The 24,977-nt window shown below is 47.8% G+C and overlaps 1 protein-coding gene across 1 annotated transcript in view; it reads left to right on the top strand.

The window, feature by feature from the left end:
• Nucleotides 1-5,469: 5,469 nt before the first annotated feature.
• ZCCHC14 (zinc finger CCHC-type containing 14) overlaps nt 5,470-24,977 on the top strand; it is a 48,575-nt gene continuing 29,067 nt past the window's right edge. The window contains exons 1-2 of the mRNA XM_059481165.1: nt 5,470-6,033; nt 19,889-20,012. Coding sequence (XP_059337148.1) covers nt 5,470-6,033; nt 19,889-20,012 — 688 coding nt within the window. The remainder of the gene's footprint in view (nt 6,034-19,888; nt 20,013-24,977) is intronic.

The following is a 24,977-nucleotide window of genomic DNA, read 5'->3' as shown; positions in this document are numbered from 1 at the left end:
TTCCCAACCCAAACCATTGTTTCATTTCTACCCAAGCTGATTTTCTATAACCAAGAATTTCAAATGTTGCAAAGAAACACTGAACTTCACACCCACATTCAGCACACACTTGGGCACTTTCCTTTTCTTCCCCATCCTTTCTCCTCCAGCCCTTTAAAAGGATCTAGCTGGTTGTTGGAATACTGACCCAAGGCAGGGAGAGAAGGGATAGGATGTGAAAACACCCCAAGGAATGTCACTGGAATAATCAAGTAAATACTTCCAGATTTTCCTTTCCAGCTCTGAAGTGTTTTGGCCTTAGCAAGGACTAAATTAACATTGTGTAATGGACGAGGGCTGGAATCAGCCTGTGCATCACAGAGGACAACTCTGGGCTGTGCACATCCCTAATTCGGTAAAGTCACCCAAAATGTGACTTTGGTGGGGTAAGATTTAAGAAAGGGAATATTCCAAGCAGGAGTGCAAAGGAAATTGCTGCCTGTGCTGGGGCAGGGCTGAGGGACAGGGAACCCAGGGAAACCCAGGGAAACCCAGGAGTGCTTCTGTGGCAGCAGCTCCCCAGAGAGATGAGGAGCAGGGGAAGGGAGCTGGGCAGAGGAATGGGCAGCCAGGCCCTGTGGATTTTCACTCTGAAGGAAATCCCACAGCGACTTTGGCTCTGAAGGAAGTCCCCCAGGGAACCACACAAAGCCAGAAGGGCATCCTGGCTTCTGGGGCCCGGGAGGGACATGCCAGCACTGCTGGAAGGGACACACAGGGGACACACAGGGCAAGGGATGCTCACGCTTTGAATTTTGAAAGGTGGCAGATAAAGCAGAGAGTGATGGAGAAGGGATCTTCGCTGAGGGAGAGGTGAGCCTCTCTTTTATGCCTCCAGCTGGGAAAAATCCCTGGAAAATCCGAATTTGCAGGCAGCTGTGAGCGTGGCGGAGCCATCGGCAGAGGGCAGTGACACTCGCAGGCACAGCTCAGCCCTGGCAGCCTTCAATCCATCCATCCATCCATCCCCTGTCACAGCAAGGACACCTTCCCCACCCCGCCCAAACCAAAGCAAACCCGCCTTAATCCTTTGAAAATCAGACTCCAAGCGATGCTGCAGACCCGACAGCTGGCCGCTTTTTGGTTTGAGGTTTTTTTTTGGTTTTTTTCCCCCCTCTCTTCCCAAATCCCACGTGATATTTTTCTCTGCGCTTCAAAGCCGGGGTTTGTTTGTTTTTTCAAGCCCGAGAGCTCCAATTCCAGCATCTGCGTGGAAGCCGACAGGAAATAACCCGTGGGCTCAGGAGTAGTTGAGAGAACATCAAGGGCAATATTTATCTTTCTTTTCCGTGGCTCGGAGCGCAGACACGCAAGGCTCCCGCTCCTGCCTCCCACCGCAGCCCGCCTGGATTACAGGGAGGAGCCGCAGGATTTCGGGGAGGGTTGGGAGAGCTGCCAGGGCAGAACCGCCGTGAGGAGCGAGGTTTGGAACAAAACAGCCAGGATGGGATGAGGAGAATGGGGATCAGCATTTCCCGATGATCAGCATCGCGAAATTTGGTGTGACAGGACAAGGAGTGTCTCCAAAGGTGGCGGCAGCTGTGGGGTGAAAAGCACAGAGATCCCACTTTGAACACCCTTTGTCAGGTTTTATGTTCATCCATGTACAGAGTGGGCTTTCAGATTGGATCTCCCTGGGAAGGCAATTCAGTCCCAAAAAGAGGGAAAGCTGTTTTGGCACCGGAGGAAAGGCTGCCCATCCCAGCTGACTCACACCCCACACAGCAGTGGGTCCATCTCTGGCTTTAAGGGTAATTTGGGGAGAAGGTTTGGGATTTCCAGGCTGGATTTCTGGCAGAAGTGTTGAGATTTAAGCCACATTTAGGAGGTTTAAAATGTCAAACCTGTCATTAAATGGGCAGAGGATTTTGCAAGTGTTGAACAGCCTCCAAAAGTCTCTGAAATGTGATGGGGGAAAGCTCTGAGAAGGTCCCTGTGGAGTTCTGTGGGCTGGGAGCACTGGGCATTTGATGGATCTGGGTAACTCAACTGGTCTTTTATCCAGCAGCCTCCCAAATAAATCTCCTCCTTTTCCATGGTAGAGATTGTCATTCCCATTGTCTCTGTGGATGGACGCAGAAGTGAATAATTCTCCTTTCACACAGGACTCAGCCACCTGCCTCACACTGAATTATTTCAGTTAATTTTTATAGGCTTTTGGCCATTCTGTGTTGCATGGAGTGAAACTCACAGGAAGGAATTATCTGTGATAATTAGGATATGATAAATCAATCCTGTGATAAAGAGTTTGGCTACAATGGCTCTGAGGTGCTGCTTGGAGGGAAAGAGGTACTTAAGCCAAGCTCCTTGTTTTAACAGGATTGAGGAAATCCAGACAGGAGAATTCAGATCTTAAAACAGCAGGGAAAATTGAGGTGTTGAAGGGCTGGACCCTCTCTCAGTCCTCTGCTGACTGCAACATCCAACAGCAGCCTCTGCATGCTCTGAAAACACAAAAAGAGAAAAATGAGTTATTGCTTACTGATTACTCCAGCAAGGAATCTTCCCCAGCTGTGCCAAGCATGCACAAAGAGAATTTTCGGGGAGAACAGGCAGGAAATGGGATGATGTGGGATAAATGAGGAGTTCTGTGCTCGCAGGAGGGACAGGGCAGCACTGGCACCCCAGAATGACCTTCACTCCCAACCACTGCCTGGACAGGTGGAACTCGAGCTCCTTCTCAGTTGATTTATCTCCCTGAAAGCAGTTCCTGGCTCTGCCCCTGCACAGCCAGGAATTCTTGGTGACAGAATTATGTCACGCCCCTTTTGGTTTCCTCAGGCTTCACCCAAAGCCATTCTTATCAGAGAAAGGCTCCCAGTTCATCTATTACCATTCAGGTTAGGCTTTGTTTTGCTATCTGGCATCAAAGACAAAAAATTTCTGTCTGTAAACAACACAATCACTCTTTTGCAACAAAATTCTCATTCAAACATTTATTTAGACTCAGTCTTAGATGTGGTTCCAAGCAGAAAACTTCAACCTGCTTCACCTTGCTACAGAAACCTGACTTTGAGCACAGCTTGGTGCTTTCAGGATGGATTAGTGGGTAAAGGACATGCTTTAAGGATGGATAAAAACATCAATATAAGCAGAAAGGCCACCAAAGAACTCATCATGCCCATGCCAACGGCCTGGCCCGGGGTAGAACTCAAGGCAGACCCTTCCTAAGGGAGTGAGAGCACTTCCTCTGTTTTCCACACATCCCTTCCTCCCACGGACAATGCCGGGCACGGCAGGAAAAGGAAGCACATATGGTTTGCACTCCATGAGGGATCTCTGCAAGGAAAGGACACACAGAGAGGCTCTGGGGCTGTCAAGGACCCTCTCACAGCAGGAGCTGCAACAGAAGCAGGGCTGTGTCTCTTTACAATAAATGGCATTATGCAGCCCCAGCCAGTGCTCCCTGCCTGCTGACTCCTGCATTTCACTGGGGCTCCAATAAATGCGGTCCATGGCCTGTGATATTCCACAGGGAAATAAAAAAGGATAAACTACCAGCGTCTGGAATGTTTGTGGTGCAGCAGTTCGTCTTAGCAAGGTGCATAATGAGATTTCCAATAAAGCACCACCCAGAGGAACCAGACTTTTTCTCTTCTGTGATACCAGCACAAGTGGTCACACAACTCATGTGAGAGCCCACATTTGGGCATCCCATAAAGATCAGCTCCAGACAAAATGCAGTTTTGCCTTTAAAAGCATCAATGTTGGGTCTTTTGTTTATCTGCGGCACAGCGACATTGCACTTGTGAAAACAAAACCCACGGTCCACCTTCCAAGATTACCATCACATAAAAACCAAGCCTGGATTCATTCACTGCCTGCCTGGGGCTGCATTTAAAAATGTTATTCCTGGCTTGTCCCAGCTAAAGATCTTCACCCATGTCATTTATCCAGCTGATGCACAGTCTGGCTACTGGGCTACCACAGCCAAATCGCTGAGTCTCATGGAAAAACACCACGAAAAACAAAAATTGTGTCCACCCAATGCCGTCCGTGCAAACCTGCAGCCACAATCCTGCTAGAAAATGTGCATTGCTACAGCACTGTCAATCAGAATCATGGTTTAGAATGGAGAATGGGACTGTGGGGGCCAAAAAAATGATCATTTTGAGAGGTCTTTGGTGTCTCTTTTGTTTCCACACTGTATTTAAAGACAATCTGGAGTCAGGTGCCAAACTGGCAGCGGGTTGGGCTGGTGGCGGCTCAGGCAAGCGCCGCTGCCAAAGCTTTATCGCGGTTTTGGCATCACCAGGCAGCCAGAGCTTCATCGGGGTTTTGGCATCACCAGGCAGCCAAAGCTTTATCAGAGTTTTGGCATCACCAGGCAGCGGCAGCAGCTCGGGCTGCATCCCCGGGGCTCTTTGTCAGCCTAAAAACAACCCTGAGGAGGGAGAGCATCGCAGCCATTCCCGCTCCTACTCCACGGGCTCCTCGTGGCTGGAATGAGGCGCTTGGACAGAAAAGGCAGGGAAATCTGCCCACGTTGGGAGCAGCAAACAGCACGGGCAGCACTCGGGCCCGGGGGACAGACTCAAAATGCGCCGGCCATGAAGGACAGAATGAAGGAAGGAAGGTGCAAACACACGATTTGGGCTGTCAGGCTGCACCCCGAGCCTCCTCTCAAGCCTGTGGGGAGGACAGGAGCGCCAGGCCCAAACCCTTTAGCTGTGTGGGGTCAGCGGGAGCAGGGTGAGGCACAGCTGTGCCCGGAGCGGGGTCAGCGCCCCTCAGAGCCCCCCGAGCAGCGCCGGCCGCAGCCGCAGCCCCTCCGCACCCGCGGGCGGCCACACACAAAAGGCGCTCCCTCTCCCCCCTCTCCTATTTAAGGACTCCTCGACCAATCAGCGCCAGGGGCGGGGCTAAACAGGGAGGATTGACAAGCCCCCGAGACCCCGCTCCAGAGAGAGCGGAAGGGGGCGGGGAGAAGCGACCGCAGCCAATCGGCACGGGCGAGCTGGCGGCTCGGCCAATCAGCGGCGTAGGGGGCGTGTCCCGCCGCGGGGTCAGGCCGGGAGCGAAGGCGCCCGTCGCTCCCTGTTCCTCCCGCTCCGCTCGCGGCCGAGCCTCCTCACCGCGGGATCCCTCCGCCTGCGCGCAGCGGCCGGCGGGGTGTGCGCGCCGCTCCGTGCCCCTCCGCCCGGGAGGGATTATTTCCCGCGGTCGCGGCGGCGGGGCGGCCCCGGCGGGGCCGGGGGATGGAGGCACCGGGCGCCCGCCGGAGGGACGGAGGAGCCGCCCCGTGAGGGAGGAACGGGAGCGCAGCGGCCTCCTCGGGGCCGCCGGCGGGCGGGGACCCCGCGGCCAGGCCGCGCCTCAGCGCTCGGGCCTGCGCCGCCCTCAGCGGGGCCCGGCCCGGCCCTGCCCGCCCGGGGCTGCCCCAGGCCGGGTGTGCGAGCCCCGGCCGGGGCGTGCTCGGCGCGGGGCACCATGGTGGAGAAGCGGTGCCCGCGGCTGCAGCGGGACGGCGTGTACCGCTGGTTCTCCGAGCTGCCCTCCCCGCAGCGCGTGGAGTTCCTGTGCGGCCTCCTGGACCTGTGCATCCCGCTGGAGCTGCGCTTCCTGGGCGCCTGCCTGGAGGACCTGGCCCGCAAGGATTATCACTCCCTGCGCGACTCCGAGATCAAGGCCAACAACCCCGCCGACCTGGGCAGCCTCACCAACCTGACGGACGAGGTGGTGCGCAGCAAACTGCTGGTGTCCCTCGCCCTGCTGGGCTCTGCCCACCGCGAGGCCGCCGGGGTCCTGTTCCGCACCCTCACCCACATCGACTCGGTCATCAACAACTACGGGCTGCAGCTCAACGAGGGCCGCACGGGGGATGAGTTCCTGTTGCTCTTCACCATGGCATCCAACCACCCGGCGTTCAGCTTCCACCAGAAGCAGGTGCTGAGGCAGGAGCTCACCCAGATCCAGAGCCTCATGGCCAGCACCAGCAAGAATCCCAGCACCTCTACCCTCAACACCATGGCAACCTATCCTGGCTGCCATAAGGTGGGTATCCTGCTTTCTGCGCGCTGGAATGGCACCGGACTGTGCCTCCGGCTCTCATTTTAAACCGTGCTTTAGCACAGGGCTAAATGGCAGCTACAGAAGCATTGGTTGGTGATGGGGATGCTCAGCTGAGGGCACAGGGAGAGGATGGATGGAGTTTTTACGAGCTTGTGGCATTTAAATGAGAAGGGGTTGACGAGCAGATCACCAGCAGCAATATAAACCCTCCCTGATTGCTTCTCAGAGCATCTGCTGGGGGAACAGTCCTGCCAGCTGCGTGGAAAACGGTGATTTAGGAAGGGGAATAAAAGCATCTCCAGATAAAAGCATCTGTTTGAAAGTTCCCCCTGAAGAAGTTGGAAAGGAGCAGTAGCTGTCCAGTGTCCAAAGCAGCTTGGTGAGACTGGGTTTTATTTAGAAGAATGTGATGGCAAACGTTTGGAGTTGCTGGTGTTGAGCTCAAAGAAATGTTGTCATTTTGTGTCACTCTGCGTCCCTCGGGTATTGATCCTGGTGTCGGGGTTCACCGTCATTAACTTGCTGTTCTTTCATTCAGTTAGGCCAGACAGGGACGTTTTAGGATGTGCTGGAAGTCATTAGATATGTGTCTGCTTAATTGCTCTCAGCCCGCCACAAATTAGGGAGTCAGAGTGTCTGTGCCTGATTTTAACCCGCTTGAAAGTTCAACCTGAGCCCCAGCTTAGAGGGTGCCTGTGAGAAGTGAACAGGCTGCAGCCTTTGAGGGTGAGTGCATGATTTGTTATCCTGCTCTTGGGAAAGGTGAGGAATACCCAAAAGCTGTGAAAACCCCTGGATTGGAGTAATGCCCTAAATAAAGCTGGTTCTCAGGGCTCAGTAGAGATTTCACTGAGTTGAGTGTTGAATTCCAGACTGAGACAGAAATCTGTGCAGAGTCTTGCCCTGAATACAAATTCCCTTCCCATTTCATGTTTCTTTAAACACCTCTGCTTTGTAAAATTGAGATGTTTTCAGCTTCATATTTTTCTTATCCTTCCTTTTCTATCTTGTTCCTAATCTCCTGTAGTAAGGGGGAAGGAACAAGGCATGGGAGAGCCTCTTCATTCAGCTGAGACTCCATGTGGATAAAATATAGCTGGAAAGAATATTTCACCCAGGATGTAGAAGGATATAATTCAAACAGAAAAAAAAAAAATCTTCTTCTCAGGTACTTCACTACTTGCAGCTCCCCTTATCCAAATGATGCAGCGACCCTGGCTTGGAAAGTTGGAAAGGAAACACTGTAAATCATATCCAAGATAAGACAAGCAAAAAATAGAGATAAAATCAGGCAGGCAGGAAGGTTTTTGAGAGTCTTCTTTCTGAGCTGCAGGATTTATGGAGCTGAGGAACTCCAGCGCTGTTTCTGTCAGTCTAAGATGGACGGAGAATCCATCCTGCCATTTTTCCTGCCAGGAATGAGGCAGCCAGGATCGTTAGATTTTTTTTCTTTTCTTCTGAGCTCACTGAAGGGTTGTCTCTTTGAAAAGCACATTTTTATAGATTCTGTGTTGAAGAATCTTGGTTGCTAAGTACAGAGTTGTGAGAGGGAACACAAAGGTGACTTTGCCTTCACAGTCTCTGAATGTGCATTTTGTTTGAAGTGATGCACATTTCCTAAGGATTATTTTTTTTGTTGTTGTTCTTAACTGGGTAATTCTGTTACTTTTAGAGTGAGCAGTTGGCTTAAACCAGGAGTTGGATGAAGCAAGTGGAAAAAACAATCTCTCTCTCCATTCAGCCCTGTTCTGTTTAACTATACACAAATAAATTCCAACACCGAGTCCTTGAGGTGTTACCAAGTGATGTTGTGACAATCCTTGTGCTGTAACATCACCTGGATAAAAACAGTGTGGCTGTGGAGAGAAACTGAGTGCCCTGGGCTGCTCCTCCTGCTTGGAATTGGAGAATTCCCTCCCTGGTGCCAGCACTTTCTCCTGGCTCCTGTTGCTTTACTCCAGGGTTAGCCATGCTGAGCTGGTGCTGAAAGCTGGGTGTTAAATGGGGGATTCTGCTCCTCTCTGAGCTCATCCTTGAGGAGCTGGAGAGCCACACTTCATTATTTGAGGTCCTGAAAAACTTCAGGGAGCTGGGGTGGTGTGGATGTGAGGGGGGTTGCAAACAGGGAGTGTTTGTGACCTGAGTTATCCTCAGCTTCCCCCTGGGGAGAGGGGAATTGGGTGTAACTCTTGTGTAACTGTACCTGCCCTGCTGCTACAATTTCTGATTCATGGTTAACTTGTTTAGTCAGGGAGATGCAACAGGAATCTGAGCAGTGCTCTTTGTTCTCCTTGCAGAAACCAATGACAATGTGCTGCTTCTGCCTATTAAAATATGCCCCAACCTGATATTTGCAATAACTTTTTCCAGAGGATTGGACCTTGCATTCCTTCTTCCACTCCTCTTTCTTAGTGAAATATCTCAAAATCAAATTGTGTTTAACAGTTGATACAAATTTACTGTAACTATTTCATGATTCCTCAAGTAGCTCTGGGGTAGGTGAACACAGCTGAAGGTGGTCAGTGATACAAACTGCTTTTTGCTGTTTCCTTTTACTGCCTGCAGTTGCTGACTGTGAGATGGCTTAAAACAGCTGCCCATGTGGTTTTTTGTGCTTTTTCTTGTCTTAATCTGAACCTTATCTTTGCAGGAAAAGGTGGCTGTGGCTGGCTTTAAGTAGGTCAGTAATTATTAGGTTGATGGTTTCTACCTGATGGTATAAAATGAACATTTTATGAACAGGAAGGAAAATGCTGCCCTCTCTACATTGCCTTGGACTCTGTGAGGATGGAATTAAGGAATATCCTGAGTGCAGCTCCTGGTGCTGCCCAGGACATCCCAGCAATCCCTCCTGGCTCTGCACAGCTCCTGCCAGGAGGGGACAGCAACAGGGACAGGGACAGGAGCAGAGGGAACAGCTCAGGCTGGGCCAGGGCAGGCTCAGCTCGGACAGCAGCAGGAATTTCCCATGGAAAGGGGGGTCAGGGATGGGAAGTGCCCAGGGAGGGCTGCAGTGCCCATCCCTGGAGGTGTCCCAGCAATTCCTGAGCTGGCGCTTGGTGCTCTGGGCTGGGGACAAGGTGGGGATGGGGTGTGGGATCTCAGCACCTCAGGATGGAGGTGCAGAGAGGCCGAGACCACCCTTGGGGGGCTCGGGAATCCTGGAATGTTGCCAGAAGTGTCTGGTGGCAGGATTTTGATCCTACACAGGAGATGAGACCTGTATGAGGACTGGGAGGAATTCACTGGGTGAATGGTGAAGGGATAAGTTAGTTAAAGTGTAAAACACAGGGTTTAGGATTTTGGTACAGGGGGGTCTAAAGAAGTAAGATGGAGGAATTGGGGCGTGTCCTGTCCTTCTTCTTCTTCTTCTTGGCCTCCATCTTCTGTGGTGGTGGTGGCACTTTGGGATTGGTCATTACTAAAAGTGCACCGGTTAATAAGGGTAGAAGGTATTGGAGTAAAATGATAAATATTGTACACGTAACTTTGGGTATAAAGATAAGTGACCGCCCGGGGGCTTGGGGAGTGTGCCCATGGCTGACTTGCTGTGCAGACCTCTGTCGGGCTGAAAGAAAATATTTTAGATAAACAATTAATAAACACCGAGACCGAGACAAGATCAGAAGTCTCTCCTCGTCCTTTGAAGCGTCGGCTCTCCAAGGCCATCCCTGGGAATTCCCTGAGAATTCCAGAACACCTAAAACAGCAGCAGAAAACCTTACAAGCCTAAACAGCCGAGAAACCCAACAAGCGGCCTCCCGGAGCTATCTCCGGTAATAAATCAGCCGGACATAAATCAGCAGCAAAGAAATAAAGAAGAACGCCGGAAATCTACAATGGGGCACAGGTTGGATTTGATCACCTTGGAGGTCTTTTCCAAGCTCAGTGGTTCTGTGATTCTCTGCTGGAGTGGATGGCAGATGGGAACACAAATCTGAGCTTGAATTCTGTGATCTACATGGATGCTGGGCATCTTAATATGAATCTCTGCATGGACTTTCCTTCTCAACAACTCCACTGCCAGTAACTCTAAGGACAGAACTGCAGAGCTGGGGAAGTTATTCATGAATCTGTCACTCTGTTTCCTGGAGTTCTTTCATCTCCTCATTAAAATTGTGCTCTAAAACCAGGGAAATAAGAGAATGCTTTGGGTGCTCAGCACCTGCTCTGCTGTGACAAGAGCTCTTCAGTGCAGCCAGGGTGATGAGCTGCAGGTTTAGATCAGATATTAGGAAGGAATTCTTCCCCATGAGGGTGGGCAGGCCCTGGCACAGGTGCCCAGAGCAGCTGTGGCTGCCCCTGCATCCCTGGCAGTGCCCCAGGCCGGGCTGGACAGGGCTGGGAGCAACCATGGCAGGGGCTGAAACGAGATAAGCCTTAAGGTCCTTTTCCACCCAAACCATTCCCTGATTCTGTGGTGATGATTCTGATCTGGTTGTGGCCTCAGGGCTTGGAGCAGCCATGGCAGGGCCTGGAGTGAGATGAGGTTTGAGGTCCCTTCCCAGCCAAACCATTCCCTGATTCTGTGATGATGACTCTGATGTGGTTGTGTGTCATCATCAACAGACAGGCTCAGGAACAGCCACCCTGAGTGCAGTTTGTTTGCAGCTGAAGAGAAATAAGGGGCAGTGACCCCAGAGTTATGTGCTTGTTTCAGGCTGGTATCTTGTGAATGGGAAGGAGGGTTCCTGCCCAGTCAGCTTCCAAACACTGCCCCAATGGCTATTTCAAGTTTATAGCATAAGGGACTATTTTTCACTCATGCTAATTCCATAGGCTCCTCTAAAACCTCCAAAGAACTCCAGGCTGTGCTTTGGGAGCTGTGGGGTTGCTCTGAGGGATCCATTTCAAACACTTTCACCTGTCTGCACTGTTTGCCCAGGAGCATGAATGGACAGAACTCCATTGAGAAATATTCTGATATTTTTATTTCACCAATGGAGGGATGAGTTATAAAAAAACATCTCTTGCTGGGTTGGAACTGAGTTGTCGAGCCCTCCCAGAGACAGCAGGGCAGCTATTAAGTGATCTATGGCAGCTGCCTTTAGGGCTGCTTTTTGAGCTTTGTAGGGATGGAATAAATAATGCCAAACTTAATTTTTAGCCTCTTTGGGGGTATTTCATGGATTTAGCAGATCCATGTTGAGAGCAGTTGCTGGCTGGGATTGGAGTGTTTACTCCCTGGTATCAGGAGCTGCTATCTCAGAATGATCTTACTTTGCAAACCACATCAATCCAACCTCAGGAGCTGTAGGGACAGGTCTTGTAGCTTCCAGCTGGTGACATTGCCAAGCCCTGCATGTCTTTTGCGTGTCCTTTGAGAATTTTGGGTACTCCAGGCAACATGGATTGCACACACCTCTTGATATTCCACCTTAGAAATGTGAGGCTTCCCCTTCTGGCTCTTTTCTTACTCATGGTTTCATTTGAAATGTGATTAAAGTGGTTCAGTCTCAAACCTGCAATATTTTCAGAGCTTTACATATAAAAGAATCCTTGGCCAGTAACAATATTAATTAGCACCAAATTCACTTTGTCTAATTGTATGTTACATGATGAACTTGAGTTTAGGAACCTAAAGGAGTTTGCTTGGGACATGCACTGTGCACCCAAACATCAGGAACAGAGCAGCCAAAAAAAGTGTGTTGAGCTAATGATGATGATGTTTTTTCCATGAACTGTTTTCCCATTTATTTTTGCACGGGCTGAATGAAGTTTTTGTTTTAAGAGTGCATTCCACTTCACTTTTTAAAATTTGCTCTTTTTTCTACCACTTACCTCAGAACTGTTAGTTGTCAGTGCAGAAACACTGAAGTGAGGCTCCTTCTTGTGGGACAAAGATAAAGATGTTGGATGTTTTGGACTGTGCCAGATCCAAAGTGTTTTAATGGAATCTGCAGGAGCTGGAGGAGATCGTGCAGCAGATCCTGAGAGGAGAAGCAGAGCCAGCAGAAGTTTAACCACACCTCACAGGCATTCCAGGGCTGACTTCAAAGGTGCTGAACAGCAGCCTTGTTTGGAAGTGTTTAACCATTTGGTTTGGTGGGTTTGGAAATGTTTGAGTTGCTAAAAAGGAGGTGCTGTCACCTTCAGTGCCAGTGGGCACAGCCCTGGCAGGCAGAGCTTGGCTTCTCCTGGCATCTTTCATATTCAAATACTCCACTCTCCATTTATTTGCTCTGCAGTGCTTTTTATCCCTAAGAAAAGCAAACATTGTCCCAAGAACATAGATAAGATTTCTCAGAGCCCACAGAATTTTATCATAGAAATGCTGGATATAATTTGTCTGTGGAAACAAGAACCATTGTCATACTTCCACTTGAATTTGACTTCAGTTTTGGAGGCAGTTGAATTGAAGCTGTTTCTTCCTGAGGTTTGAGATGGATATTAACTCAAGCAAAAGGATGTTGGTATGGCTCGGATCTGTGTTGCTGTGAATGAGCAGATTTCTAAATTCCTTGCTCTTGCATCATGCTGAACCCGAATTTTTCCACTGATTCCATTGGGATAATTATCCAGTAATCAGCATTGGGAGGGATAAACCTTTTAACAGGTGTTCAGACTATAGAGAGTTTCAGGGGTTTTGTGAATAGCTGAAGTGATCCAGAAATAATCAGATTAGTTACTTAAGAGCAAGGTCTTAATTTTAATTACAGACCTGCCAAGTCCTGATGATAAATAGTGAAAGTGAACTTTCCATGTGTATTATGAATTCTTCTCCAATGCTGCCTTCTTTTATCACCATAAGAGGAAGAAAGAAGGACATTGAGAGGCTGGAGGGTGTCCAGGGAAGGGAATGGAGCTGGGAAGGGTCTGGAGCCCCAGGAGAGGCTGAGGGAGCTGGGAAGGGAATGGAGAATCCTGAGGGAGCTGAGGGGGCTCAGCCTGGAGAAGAGCAGGCTCAGGGGGGCCCTCCTGGCTCTGCACAGCTCCTGCCAGGAGGGGACAGGAGGAGAGGGAACAGCCTCAAGCTGCTCCTGGGCAGGTTTAGGATGGATACTGGGAAAAATTGCATCATTGTAAGGGTGTTCAGGCACTGGAATGGGCTGCCAGGGAAGTGGTGGAATCACCATCCAAGGAAGTGCTCAGAAAATGTGTGAATGTGGCACTGGGGATATGGTTTGGTGGTGATCATGGTTGGACTTGGTGTCTCAGAGGTCCTTTCCAACCTTAGTGACTCTGCTTCCATCATTCTGTGGAGTTTTATCACACTCAAGCCATTAATTTAGTGAATATTGAGGAGGGGAAGGAGGGAGAGCTGGAATTCAGTGGATTTGTGATCTGTCAGTTGTTGCAGGACAGACAGGGCTGGTTGGCTTTTGGTGGCATCAGGTGAAGAAACAGGATCAAGTTTGTGCATCAGTGCTGGGGTGTAGAGCAGCAGTGTCTGTTCCAAGGTCTGCTTAGAAATAGGGATTTGTTTGGATTTTGAGGTGGTTTGAATGATTGGTTTGTAAAATTCAGATCTGATGAGTCCAGTACCTCTGTGGTAGATTTATGTTCCTGTTATTAACAGTGTTCACCATTCTTTAAGCAAAGGGCTTTTAGTGGGAATGAGTCTATAAAATCCAGCCCTGACTTATTTTGGTCCATCTGTTCTCCTGAATTCATGAGCAGCCTGGGAGCAGGTGTGTGATTGTCCTGTGGTGTTTAAGTAGCACATGGCTCATTTCATTCCAGAGAGTCTCCCAGGACAGAACATCTGATCAGTTATCCATTATCCCATTTCCCTGGGAATTGCCTCTTCACCCTTTGTGCTCCTCCTCCAGGAGAAAAGGTGAATTTTGTAGCTGCTGAAACGTGGAGGCACCTGGCTCTTACAGCTTATCTGGATTGTTGGAACCACTTGAATTTTAACACAAACCAAACACTTCCAGCTGCATCCACATGCCAGTCCAACAAAGCAGCTGAATTTGTGTAAATTCAAGTGCTGAGCACTTCACTGGCTATGTGGAGAGTGGGGATATTTGTGAGCACTTCTGAACCATCCTCATGGAAGAGCCTGAATCTTCCAAAGGAGAAGGTTGGAATTTTCCTCTCCTGGGAGTATGAGTAAATGCAGGAGTGTGCCTGAGGCTGTGGTTTCACAGGACTGCCTTGTTACTACCCAGAGGAAGGTGTTGGCTCACTCCTGCCCCTCCTGGCCTTGTCTCAGTGCATTTGCAACTCCACATCCCTGCATTGGTTGCCCTCATCTCCCACTTGGATTTAGCCTGATGAGCAATGGGTGTCAGCAATGCATTTTTATTCAGATTATTTAAAACCCTGAGTTCGTCCCTTTGGTGGGATCAGCCTGAGCTTGCAGGGGCTCTGTCCTTGCCATCAAACCTCTCCTGGAGCACTGCTGCCAACAGGATTGCACCATGTTAAAGGCTTGGTGTTAACCTCAAATAAGCTGCTGTTAATACTCAGTAATATGAACCTGGCAGCGCAGGAGGTGAGTGGTTCTTACCCCTGGAGTCACTGCTCCAATTCCTGGCCTCACTCACACATGTTACCTGCTCCTGGAGGGCAGTTTATGGCTAAAAACTTCTTTTTTTAAAGGAGAATTCAAAAGCCAGTATGGACAGAAGCATTTCTCTGTGGGACTCTCAATTTATCACTGGCCATTGTTGAGAACATGGAAAAGTTTTCCTGTGTGATCAATGAGAGAATTTGTTTGTGTGGCTTGGAGCTGCAGGACCTCACTTAACTCACTCATTGCTCCTATATATTGTTTGCTGTTCCTGTGTAATACATGACCTAAATTTCTTACCTAACCAGGTATAGAAATCCATATTTTGTGCCCTCAGATCCTGTATCATCGTTCCTTGTGGTGCTTTGGGTAGTGGCTCCGTTGATTTTTTTTTTAATGTTTTTGGCTCCACTTCAAACTAAGTCAGCAAATACTTTGCTATTAAACCATGTATTTTCTGTGCTCTGTTTATTTTTCAAAGGAACAGATAATTGCTGTTTTGGTAAAACTCTGACCACATTAAGTTTGACTCCTATCAGTCCTGTTATTTTTATGAAAGGCTTTGCTGTATTCAGTGTTAGCAAAGCTCACAGCTCCCCACATTCCCAGATTTCCCATTTTCCAGTGACTCCCACTATGGAAAACAGTGCCTGAAAGGGCAGCACCACCTGTGGGAAGCACCTGGGTTTATTTTCCTGTGTGCTTTTAATGGATTGAGAGCTTAGGAGAGTTCTAGAGCTACTTTTGGTGTCCAAGAAGATCTGACCCTGTCAGGACCTCTCTGGTGCTGGGAAGGAAATCACAGAATTAACATGGCTGGAAAAGACCTTGGAGATCATCAAGGCCAACCCATCACTGCACTCTGGGGGAAAAAGGTTTGGTTTGGATGATGACAGGTGAAAAATGGGAGAAATGTGATAATGGCAACATTCTAGCAAGGAATTCTGCTCCCTTGGCACGTTTGTCATCAACCCCTGGGTCAGAGCAATTGTTTCTCTTGCTGGTAACTCCTGGGGGTGGAGGACTCCAGGGCAGCATTTAGTGATCCTTCTGAATAATCTGTGGTGGGAAGATACAAAAAGATACTTTTCAGTAGCTGGTACCAATTTTGATCCTGTCATGATTGCAATGGAGGGTGAGGCACAGAAGAATTCACTCTGAGCCTCAATCGCTAAGCAGTGATCAATTTTCTTTGTTATTTTCAGTTCTGCCTTTAACTTGAGATGCAGGAGACCAGCAGGGTTTGCATTGGAAAATCAGAAGTCCATCTGTGAGCCAGATGCTTTGCTGTGGAGGGAGCAGATCAAAGGGTCCCAGGGTGATCAAGGTTAGGAGGGACTCAAAGCTCATCTCATTCCAAGCCCCAGCCCTGGGAGCATCTTCCTCTAGACCAGCGTGCTCCAGTGAAAGATGCAACATTAAAGTGGAGTAAAAATAATTTTAAGGATCCTTTCTGCACCCACTTTCAGCTTTTAGAGGTGTTGAAGGAGCCTCCAGGCCACTGAGGTGTGGAAGGAATTCCTGAGCAGAGCAGTGAAGCTCTGGAGAGGTGCAGCACAGGGTTTTCCTTCTCCCTGGGAATGCTGGGCTGGGTAAAATCAGGCAGAATATTTAACTCTGCTGCTAGTTTTGATTGCTCTGTATGGACTGTTTCTGCTGAAGTTCTCAAGCAATTTCTGTAGAAAAATCCAGTTTTATTCAAAGGTCTAATGCTGTTTTTTCTTAGACCTTGAATGATTCATGGAGACTTTTCCTGCTTTTATAAAATGTCACTCCTGTGGTTTGTTATGATGTATGGCCTGAACATTCCTGGTTCCCGTGATGCCAACTTATCCATCTTCTCTGTGGCCTGTTAGTGCCTCAGAAAACAAGCCTTGAACAGTTCTGGAGCTGCAGATGTTTATTCCTAAATGGCATCTTGGCTTTCTCAGAGATGTTACAGCTCCTAAAAGGTCCAAAGCAATTTGCTCCCTGCTTCTCCAAACCCTTATCTCCCTGGAATGCTTCATTCTTTATTCCAAATCCAGTTTGTCCTGAGTGGCTGTGTGTGCTGAGCCTAACCCAGGGATTCAGGAGTGTTCAGCTATGGAGAACTCTCCTTCCTGAATTTACTTGATGTTGAATTTCTGCAGCTGAATTTGGACAGGTCCTTCCTGTGAAGCTTTTCCCAGTGTTGCTCCCAACCCTCCCAGGACAATATCTCCTGCAGCCCTGAGCTGATGGGTTATTGTTCCTCTGTTTGGCTTGGCCTCAAGTTGGGAAAAAAAAATAAAAAGAAAGAAGGAGAAAAAAATTGCTGTTACTATTTTGGAACTTTGATTTGCAAACCACTTTTCATTATTTCACTTTCCCCTAAACAAATCCAAACCCTTGCAGTATCGTGATGTTTAAGTCAGTGGAAAAAATGATTTCAGAATTTGGAATGGAAGCTTTAAGCAGTGGGATTCAGTGGTTCTAACACCATTCAGCTCCCTAACAAAGTGCTCCATTTGGAACTAATCAGAGCTTTGTGATTTTTCTAGGCCAATTTGGAGCTGCTTTGATGTGAGACGGGATCAGATAGTATGAGCTCAGGCAGACAAGACATATGGGCTAAATTAATCCTCAGCAAGTCTAGGAAAATTAAATCTTTATGGCAAAAAAATGGAGGTTATGTATAAACAAAATGCAAATTATAAGCTGCACGCGATGCTTGTTGTAAGGAGAGTGGAGAGGAGGGAATACAAGATAAGAGGCAATAAATTGTAACAAACTGCTTGTTCAGAGATTTTTCTGGAGCTGTGGGGCTGCTCTACCCAGCTTCAATCATTCTGAGTGTTTATATTTCTGATTATTCTGAATATTTGGGACCTGGTTGTCCAGGATAAGGCAGCTCCTTTCCCAGGCTGCTCCTCTGGGCTGTCCCTTTGCCAGGAGGATGGTGCTCAGCCCTCTGGAACTTCCTCCCGGCAGCCCTGGGCTGGAGGGAGAGTTTAATGAGCTCCAGGAGAGAGGCTGTGTGAGATAAGCCCAGCTAAAGACTGACTCTGGCAAAGGAAATTTCAGCTCTTGCCCACCCTCCTGCCAAGCTGGGACTTCAATGGTTGCTCTAAGGAAAAGCTTCGTGTTAAGTTTTGTTAGTGGTGGGAAGCTGTGCTGAAGAAACAATGTATAATTAGATAAATATAACATTTTTGCATTATATATATAAAATAAACTTCGTTTTTTTGTCAAGAAGTGCTGAAAAGGAAAGCAGCTCCCTGTAACCCTCTTTTTTCCTGACACTCATCTGCCATCCTGGATTGATTTCTTTACACGTAGAAGCTTTCTTATGGATGTCAAGTATACAGAGCCTTTCACTCGTTCCACTGCCTTAAGTGTGTATAAATCTATAAATGTCACTCTTAAAATGGAGCTCACAATAGGTAATTGTGTGGAGTGGGGCTGTGCTATTTCTGACTTGCATTGTGTGTGCTGACTGACGGCACCATGGAGCACGAGGGTGTGCAAAGAATTGTTTTCTGCAAAATTCTCCCAGCTCAGGGCACTGTGTCAGGTTAGCAGGGTCTGAGGGAGCCTTTTCCCTACCAGGGACCTGGAGCTGCTGGTTCTGAGTTACCCTGAGTGAAGGAGAACTCATTTTGTTGTGGCAAATGCACGTTTTCTCCTGTCATTTGTGCCAGGCTAAAAATCCATGTGGAATTCTAATTACAGCTCAGGTTGATTCCAGATGGAACAATTGAATTTCAAGTCACACAGTTCCTCTGAGTAGGTACTGGGAGTGTTTTTGTTGGTCTCAACTCCCTCTTTAAAGCACCTTTCCAAGGTTTTTAAACCCTTTTTTGTTTTGATGTTTCAGCCTTCTGCTTGGGCATTGCTAGTGTCGAAGTTTCCATTGAAATATGATCACGACAGGTTATTAAATGGCAAAGACAAGAAAATCAGGGTTTTGCTGAGAATTTTTCATTGCAATTTGTTGTGGAAATGCTTGGGAATGCCTTGAGTCTCATCTCTGGAGAGGTAATGGAGCCCCATGGAGCCACTTCCCTCTTCCCACTCTCTCCCATCCCAATGCCAGGGGAGCAGAACTCCTGGCTTAGGATAAATTTAATAGGGAAAACAGAAGCCACACATGCAAGCCAAGCAAAGGAACCAATTCCCCATGGATGGGCAGAGATTAGCAATGCCAGGGAATTTCATGGGTCACAATGACTGGGGAATGGTATTGGGGTCACTGAATGTCCCCTGCTTCCTTCTTCCCTCAGCTTCCCGTACTGAGCATGATGCCACAGGCTGGAATATCCCCTGGAGCAGCTGTGCTCTGCTGGCTGCCCATGACCTGTCCCAAACCCCTCGTGTCCCCACCCCAAACCCCTCGTGTCCCCACCCCAAACCCCTCGTGTTTGTGTCCCCACCCCAAACCCCTCGTGTCCCCGTCCCAAACCCCTCGTGTCCCCGTCCCAAACCCCTCGTGTCCCCATCCCAAACCCCTCGTGTCCCCACCCCAAACCCCTCGTGTTCGTGTCCCACCCCAACCCCCTCGTGTTTGTGTCCCCACCCCAACCCCCTCGTGTTTGTGTCCCCACCCCAAACCCCTCGTGTTTGTGTCCCCATCCCAAACCCCTCGTGTCCCCACCCCAAGCCCCTCGTGTCCCACCCCAAACCCCTCGTGTTTGTGTCCCCATCCCAAACCCCTCGTGTCCCCCCATCCCAAACCCCTCATGCCCCACCCCAAACCCCTCGTGTCCCACCCCAAACCCCTCGTGTTCGTGTCCCCCCATCCCAAACCCCTCGTGTCCCCACTCCAAACCCCTCGTGCCCCACCCCAAACCCCTCGTGTCCCCCCAGCCTCTGTGCTGGTGGGGTAGAATAAGAACCCAAAAAGGCCTCATCTTTGTCAGCCCTGTTCAGCAGTGACCAAAACATCCCTGAGTTCTCCACAGCTTCCAGCACAAATCCAAACCAGCCTCACACCAGCTACTGTGAGATAATTAACTCTAGGCCACCCAAAACCAGCACAGCGTCATAATGTAAAAGTGACATTTTCCAGGAGCCCTTTTCCCCAGTTTTCTTGTGGAAAAGTTAAAATGTGTTGTGTGCAGAGGTTAAAGGTCTTTCAATCTCTCTGCAATTGACTGCTGGGTGAGTATTGTTTCAAAAAGAATTATGCTGTAAGGAGCTTTTTAGATTAGCCAAGATAATCTCCCTTTGTGAATAGCTGCTGACTGAAAGCACTTCCCTGAACTGTTACTTGGGGAATATCAGGAGTAACACCCTCAGCTCTGAGAGAAACCAACTTCTCCTGAGTGCCTTCCCAGGGGATCCCTCACTCCAGAGGAGGTGTGATGTTTGTGTGTTCCCTCTGCTTATTTTAATGGATTTTTGTACTTTTCCTTCCAGGTCACTCCAAGGTCAGAGACCCCCATCAACAGTGTCAGTAACAGCTTGGAAAATGTGCTCCACACATCCACACATTCCATGGAGGAGTCACTACCCAAGAGGCCTTCAGGGAAACACTCCAAAGGTTTGTCCTTCTCCTTGTGCTGCTGCCTCAGATCCTTGGTGATGCTCAGTTTTATTTTCATTGGGATTGGAGGCTGGAATTTTGCTGCTTCACTTCTGGCTTAGCAAAGTTGCACAGAAATTTGTAGGAAGAGTGAGTGTCAGGGAGAAATGATCAGTGAAAGAGGAATATCCTGATTTTTCCATTAGGAAATAAACAAGAAGGTTTTTTGAGATACCTCCTTTTGAAATGCCAGCCTTGCTTTCAAGAAATATTCTCCAAGAGTGGGTATCGTGGACATTGCACCTCTCAGCAGGTTATTTCTTGGATAAAGCAAGAAATATTTCTTGCTTTATCAAAGGGGAAAAGCATTTAAACAGTTTGGCTGCCACTTCCACCTTTCTCCTGCTTTATAAGTATGAACTGAATGAAGAGAAGTGGAAGAGAGGAGACTTTGCACCTTTCTCTGTTACAAAATAAATCTGGTTTTTCTAATGCTGTATTGGATACTGACCTGGCTAAAAACTGGCCTTAGCAAATCAGGGTTAATTATTCCATTTCCACACTCCAGGCTCTCTTTGCAAATATGAAAATGTCCGGGCTAAAATGTGACTAGCAGTATTTTTATTTAATGCATTTTAAAAATCACTGGTAATGAGGAAAGTCTTTGAACTGGGAGCTGCTCTTTGTGCAGAACAGCTTTTGTGAGCCCTGTAGGGCAGAATTAATCAGGGGAAATATCTGCCCTCATATGTTGCCTTCCAATACCATTAAAAATACTGTCAGGCACCATCTACATTTTTTAATTTGGATTTTGTTCTCTTTTCTTCCACTGGCTTCCTATAGAACTTTGCAAGTAGTATTTGATACCACAGAAATTCAGTAATTTCACAACACATCTTCACTCAGAAGATCTGATACAGCTCAGGAAGGGTTAAATGTCCCAGGAAATGTTGAGTTGCCTCCTTCTCAGTGACACACTCCCCTGTAATCCCAGAAGTGGAAGGAGCAGGCATTTTTTACAGCCCAGTAATGCTGCAAGGAGCCATTTCTCCAGCTGTAAAAACCATCAGGGTAGAAGAAAACGCAGCACTAAGCAGAAGCATGGCTGGGTTTGTGGCTTTCATCTGATTAAAATAGGACAGGGTTCAACACTGTTTTCATTTGTACTCAGTGATTGCTATTCCAGTACCATATATGCTAAGATTAGTCATGGTATGCTGTGAAAATTAATTAGGTTTTGCTCTGATCTGTTTTTCTCTTATAGAATACCTGCCTGGTGTTCAGTTGAATTTACAGACTGCCTCAGTGAGGGTTGGGAAAAGGGGATGTGGAACAAATACTGATATTCTGCTTTCTGCTTCAACAGCAGTGTTGAATTCTCCTTCATGTGTTGGAGTTCTCTTTCTTCAGCTTGGAGTGCAATTTAGGATTATTTACCACCTGAATGCACTGTTCCTGACTTATATTCCTCATTTTCATAGCAAACACAGCTCTTCATTTGGCAGGACCCACCAACTTTTTAACCTGGAGCACAGAAAGCTCCTGGAGCGTCATGGAAGCGCGGGATGCTTGGTTTTCATGTTGTTTTTTAGTGAGCCTGGTTTCAGGCAGCTTGACAGGACAGGATTTCTCCCCAGAAGTAATGAGCTGCCCAAGGTCAGCATTCCTCTCCTGGCAAAGCCCTGGAGCTGGAAGTGTCTCAGTTAAAAAGGCTGGAGCTGAAACATGAGAAAGAAAAGAAAAATGAGAAAGGTGCAGTATTTGTTGTGCTTAGCTGGATTAGAGACAGTTTGTATTAACCCAGGGAATGTTTTAATCCTCATTTGGAGACATGTCAGTAATTTAATTTACTCTCCACAGCTGAACAGTGACTGGGGTTGTAGTAGCTTGGGCCTGGAAGCTCTCAGTGACTGTTTTCCTTAATCCACCACTTTTGGCATCAAATGTTGGAGTTCCTGCCTGGGAGGGAGGCAGGGAGAGAGGAGCACTCTGCTGGCTCTCTCAGGGGCAGTGTGTGCTCCTGGATGTGGAGCTGCAGTGTTTGCACAGCTCGTGCAGAGACTTGTCAGGTACCTGGCAGGGATTTCAGGACTGTGCTGCCTCAGGACATGAATTTCTAACAGGACTGTCAGCCTGAGAAGTGCACCAACCTTTGCTTTTACCTCAGGGGCCCAGCTCGCTGTGGGAGCACTGTCACGCATTAAATCAGAAATTGTGGGATGGTTTGGATTGGAAAGGACCTAAAGATTGTGTGATTCCATGGGCAGGTGCTGGATCTGTGCTGCAATACTCAAGTTATTGAGAGTGGTGAGCAGCAACTCTTGGTTTTTTATCAGAATTCCTCAAATTTTTTCCTGCTCTTTCTCCAGGCTAAACCCCTTTGTCCCTGCATACATATCTGTGGTAAAATGGGATAAAGCAGGTGGACATTGCTTCCAAATGAAAGTTGTGGCACTGGGAAGTTCTGTGCCTGCTGGCATCAATGTTTTGGGGATCTGTGCTCTATCTGGGCTTTTTTTTTTTATAAAACAAAGTTTAAAAAATTGCCATATGCGAGTAGAGAAAAAAAATACAGGTGGGTTCTGAAAGAAGGATGTGGAGCGATGTGGGATCTCAGCACCTCAGGATGGAGGTGCAGAGTGGCCGAGATCACCCTTGGGGGGCTCGGGAGTCCTGGAACGTTGCCAGAAGTGTCTGGTGGCTGGACTTTGATCCGACACAGGAGATGACACCTGTATGAGGATGGGAGGAATTCACTGGGTGAATGGTGAAGGGATAAGTTAATTAGAGTGTAAAACACAGGGTTTAGGATTTTGGTACAGGGGGGTCTAAAGAAGTAAGATGGAGGAATTGGGGCGTGTCCTGTTCTTCTTCTTCTTGGCCTCCATCTTCTGTGGTGATGGTGGCACTTTGGGATTGGTTATTACTAGAAGTGCACCGGTTAATAAGGGTAGAAGGTATTGGGGAAAAATGATAAATATTGTACACGTAACTTCGGGTATAAAGATAAGTGACCGCCCGGGGGCTCGCAGTGTGCCCATGGCTGGCTGCTGTGCAGACCTCTGTCGGGCTGAAAGAAAATCTTTTAGATAAACAATTAATAAACACCGAGACCGAGACAAGATCAGAAGTCTCTCCTCGTCCTTTGAAGCGCCGGCCTTTCCAGGCCACCTAGACGGCACAGAAAACTTACAGAGCCCTTGTGAAATCCAGCAGCTGTAACATGCTCTGAATTGTGCTTTTTATTCCTGTTTTGACCAGTGATTTAGGGCTGTTCAAAGCTGTTTCCACAGATGAGGAGTTGTTTTACCTGGAGGTAACTTTGGGAAGTGGGGGCTTTCCCTGTCCTCAGGATCTGCTGCTGTGCTGGAAGCTGCACCCAGGCTTGTTCACAGGTATTGAGGCACTGACAGATCTCACTGGTCAGAGATAAACACAGATTCTTGGGTTACATACAATTCAAATTCCAAAAGAGATCTGTTGCTTTCTGTCTCTCTTCCCACTGTTCCTAGAATGCAGTCAGGTTTTAGTAATGGTTTTAACAACATTTGAACAAAATAAATTAAAATAAAGGTTAGGCATTTTTTTATCTCCTGAGCCTTTCCCTGTAGCAAAGTGGTTAAAAAAAGTCACGAGTTAAAATTGCTTTTCACTGTTTTGTTTTGCTGGCAATCCTCTGCTGGTAGCAAAGGGAAATTCAAGAAATTCCATTTTTATTCCAAAGTTCAGGAGGAGCTGTGTGGCCCATGGGAAGCCCTGTGCACAGAGCTAATTTTTAACAAGCCTGTGGATGTAGGGTTGGGGTAATTCCCAAAAGAGAGTAGTTATTGGTTATCACAGCTGACTGAAAAAATCAGCTTATTTTTATTTGTTCAAAAAAGCAGTAGGAATTTTCCATGCTCCAGAGATGTTGTTAATTACTCTTTTGCTGTCAGGTTCCAAGGATTTGGCCATTAGGTGGAGAGCAGTGGAGGCAAGTCCTGCTCTGTGCATGTGACATATTTTAGCAATGTATTAAACATGCTCACTGACCACAGCATATTTTCCAAAAGCACAGAGGAATTAAATGCATTAGACCAGATGTTGAAGTGCAGAACAAAAGCAGCTTTATTATAAAGTCAACATAAGTTACAAACATCCCAGGAAGAGCCTGTGCAGGCTTCATGCTGCCACTGCTCTCAGTAAAATCAGTAAAAATCTCAGTAAATCAATAAAATCCTGATTTGTCACAGCCTCTGGGTGAAGTTTCCTGCTCTGGAGGTTTAGAAGTTGCTCATCCCTGTTCATTTTGCAGGTGGCCCTTGCCCTGTCCCTCCCAGAGCCGCCTGGACAGTGATTTCCTCAAGTGAACAAGTCTCATTTTCTGCAAAGTGACGGGAACTCTCCTATTCTTGTGTTTCCTGTGTATTTTTCTTGCCTTTTCTCTGTTGCCACACAAAACCCTCCAAATTGTCTCCACGCCAGCCTGATTTCAAATGAGGCAACTGTTGAAATCTGATCCTCCTGGAGTGAAGCTGAATCATAATCCTTGCGACACAGGATCTAAGGATAGGCACAAACTGCTTCTGGAGAGTGAGGAGTAAAGCTTTGAGATGGAAAATGGGGACAGGAGCCTTTATTCTACAATCTCTTCTCCATTTAGCTCTGCTGAGCACAGGAAAACCAATTGCTTAATCGAAGGGATGCTCTGAGTCCACACTCAAGGTCCTGAAAGCTTTGATGTGTCCCAGCCTTGGACAAACACATGGAACAGCACATGGCTGACTGGATAAAAGTCTGTGGGCATGAAGGAAAGCAAGCTCTAAATGCATCTCGGGGATATATTGATTGAGTTTTCAATCAATATTGGGGTGTAAATCTGTCCAAAGCTTGCAGAATGCTGCTGGGCCCAGGTGGGATCACTGGGAGGTGGCTGTGGTGGCTGTCACGTTAACCAGGGCTGGGATCTGAATTATTTCATGACAATAGGCAGCAGCAATGGGT

Source organism: Ammospiza nelsoni, chromosome 13, assembly GCF_027579445.1.
Source record: "Ammospiza nelsoni isolate bAmmNel1 chromosome 13, bAmmNel1.pri, whole genome shotgun sequence".
Lineage (NCBI taxonomy): Eukaryota > Metazoa > Chordata > Aves > Passeriformes > Passerellidae > Ammospiza > Ammospiza nelsoni.
Note: the sequence above shows the minus strand (reverse complement) of the source record. Positions and strands in the feature narration are given on the sequence as shown.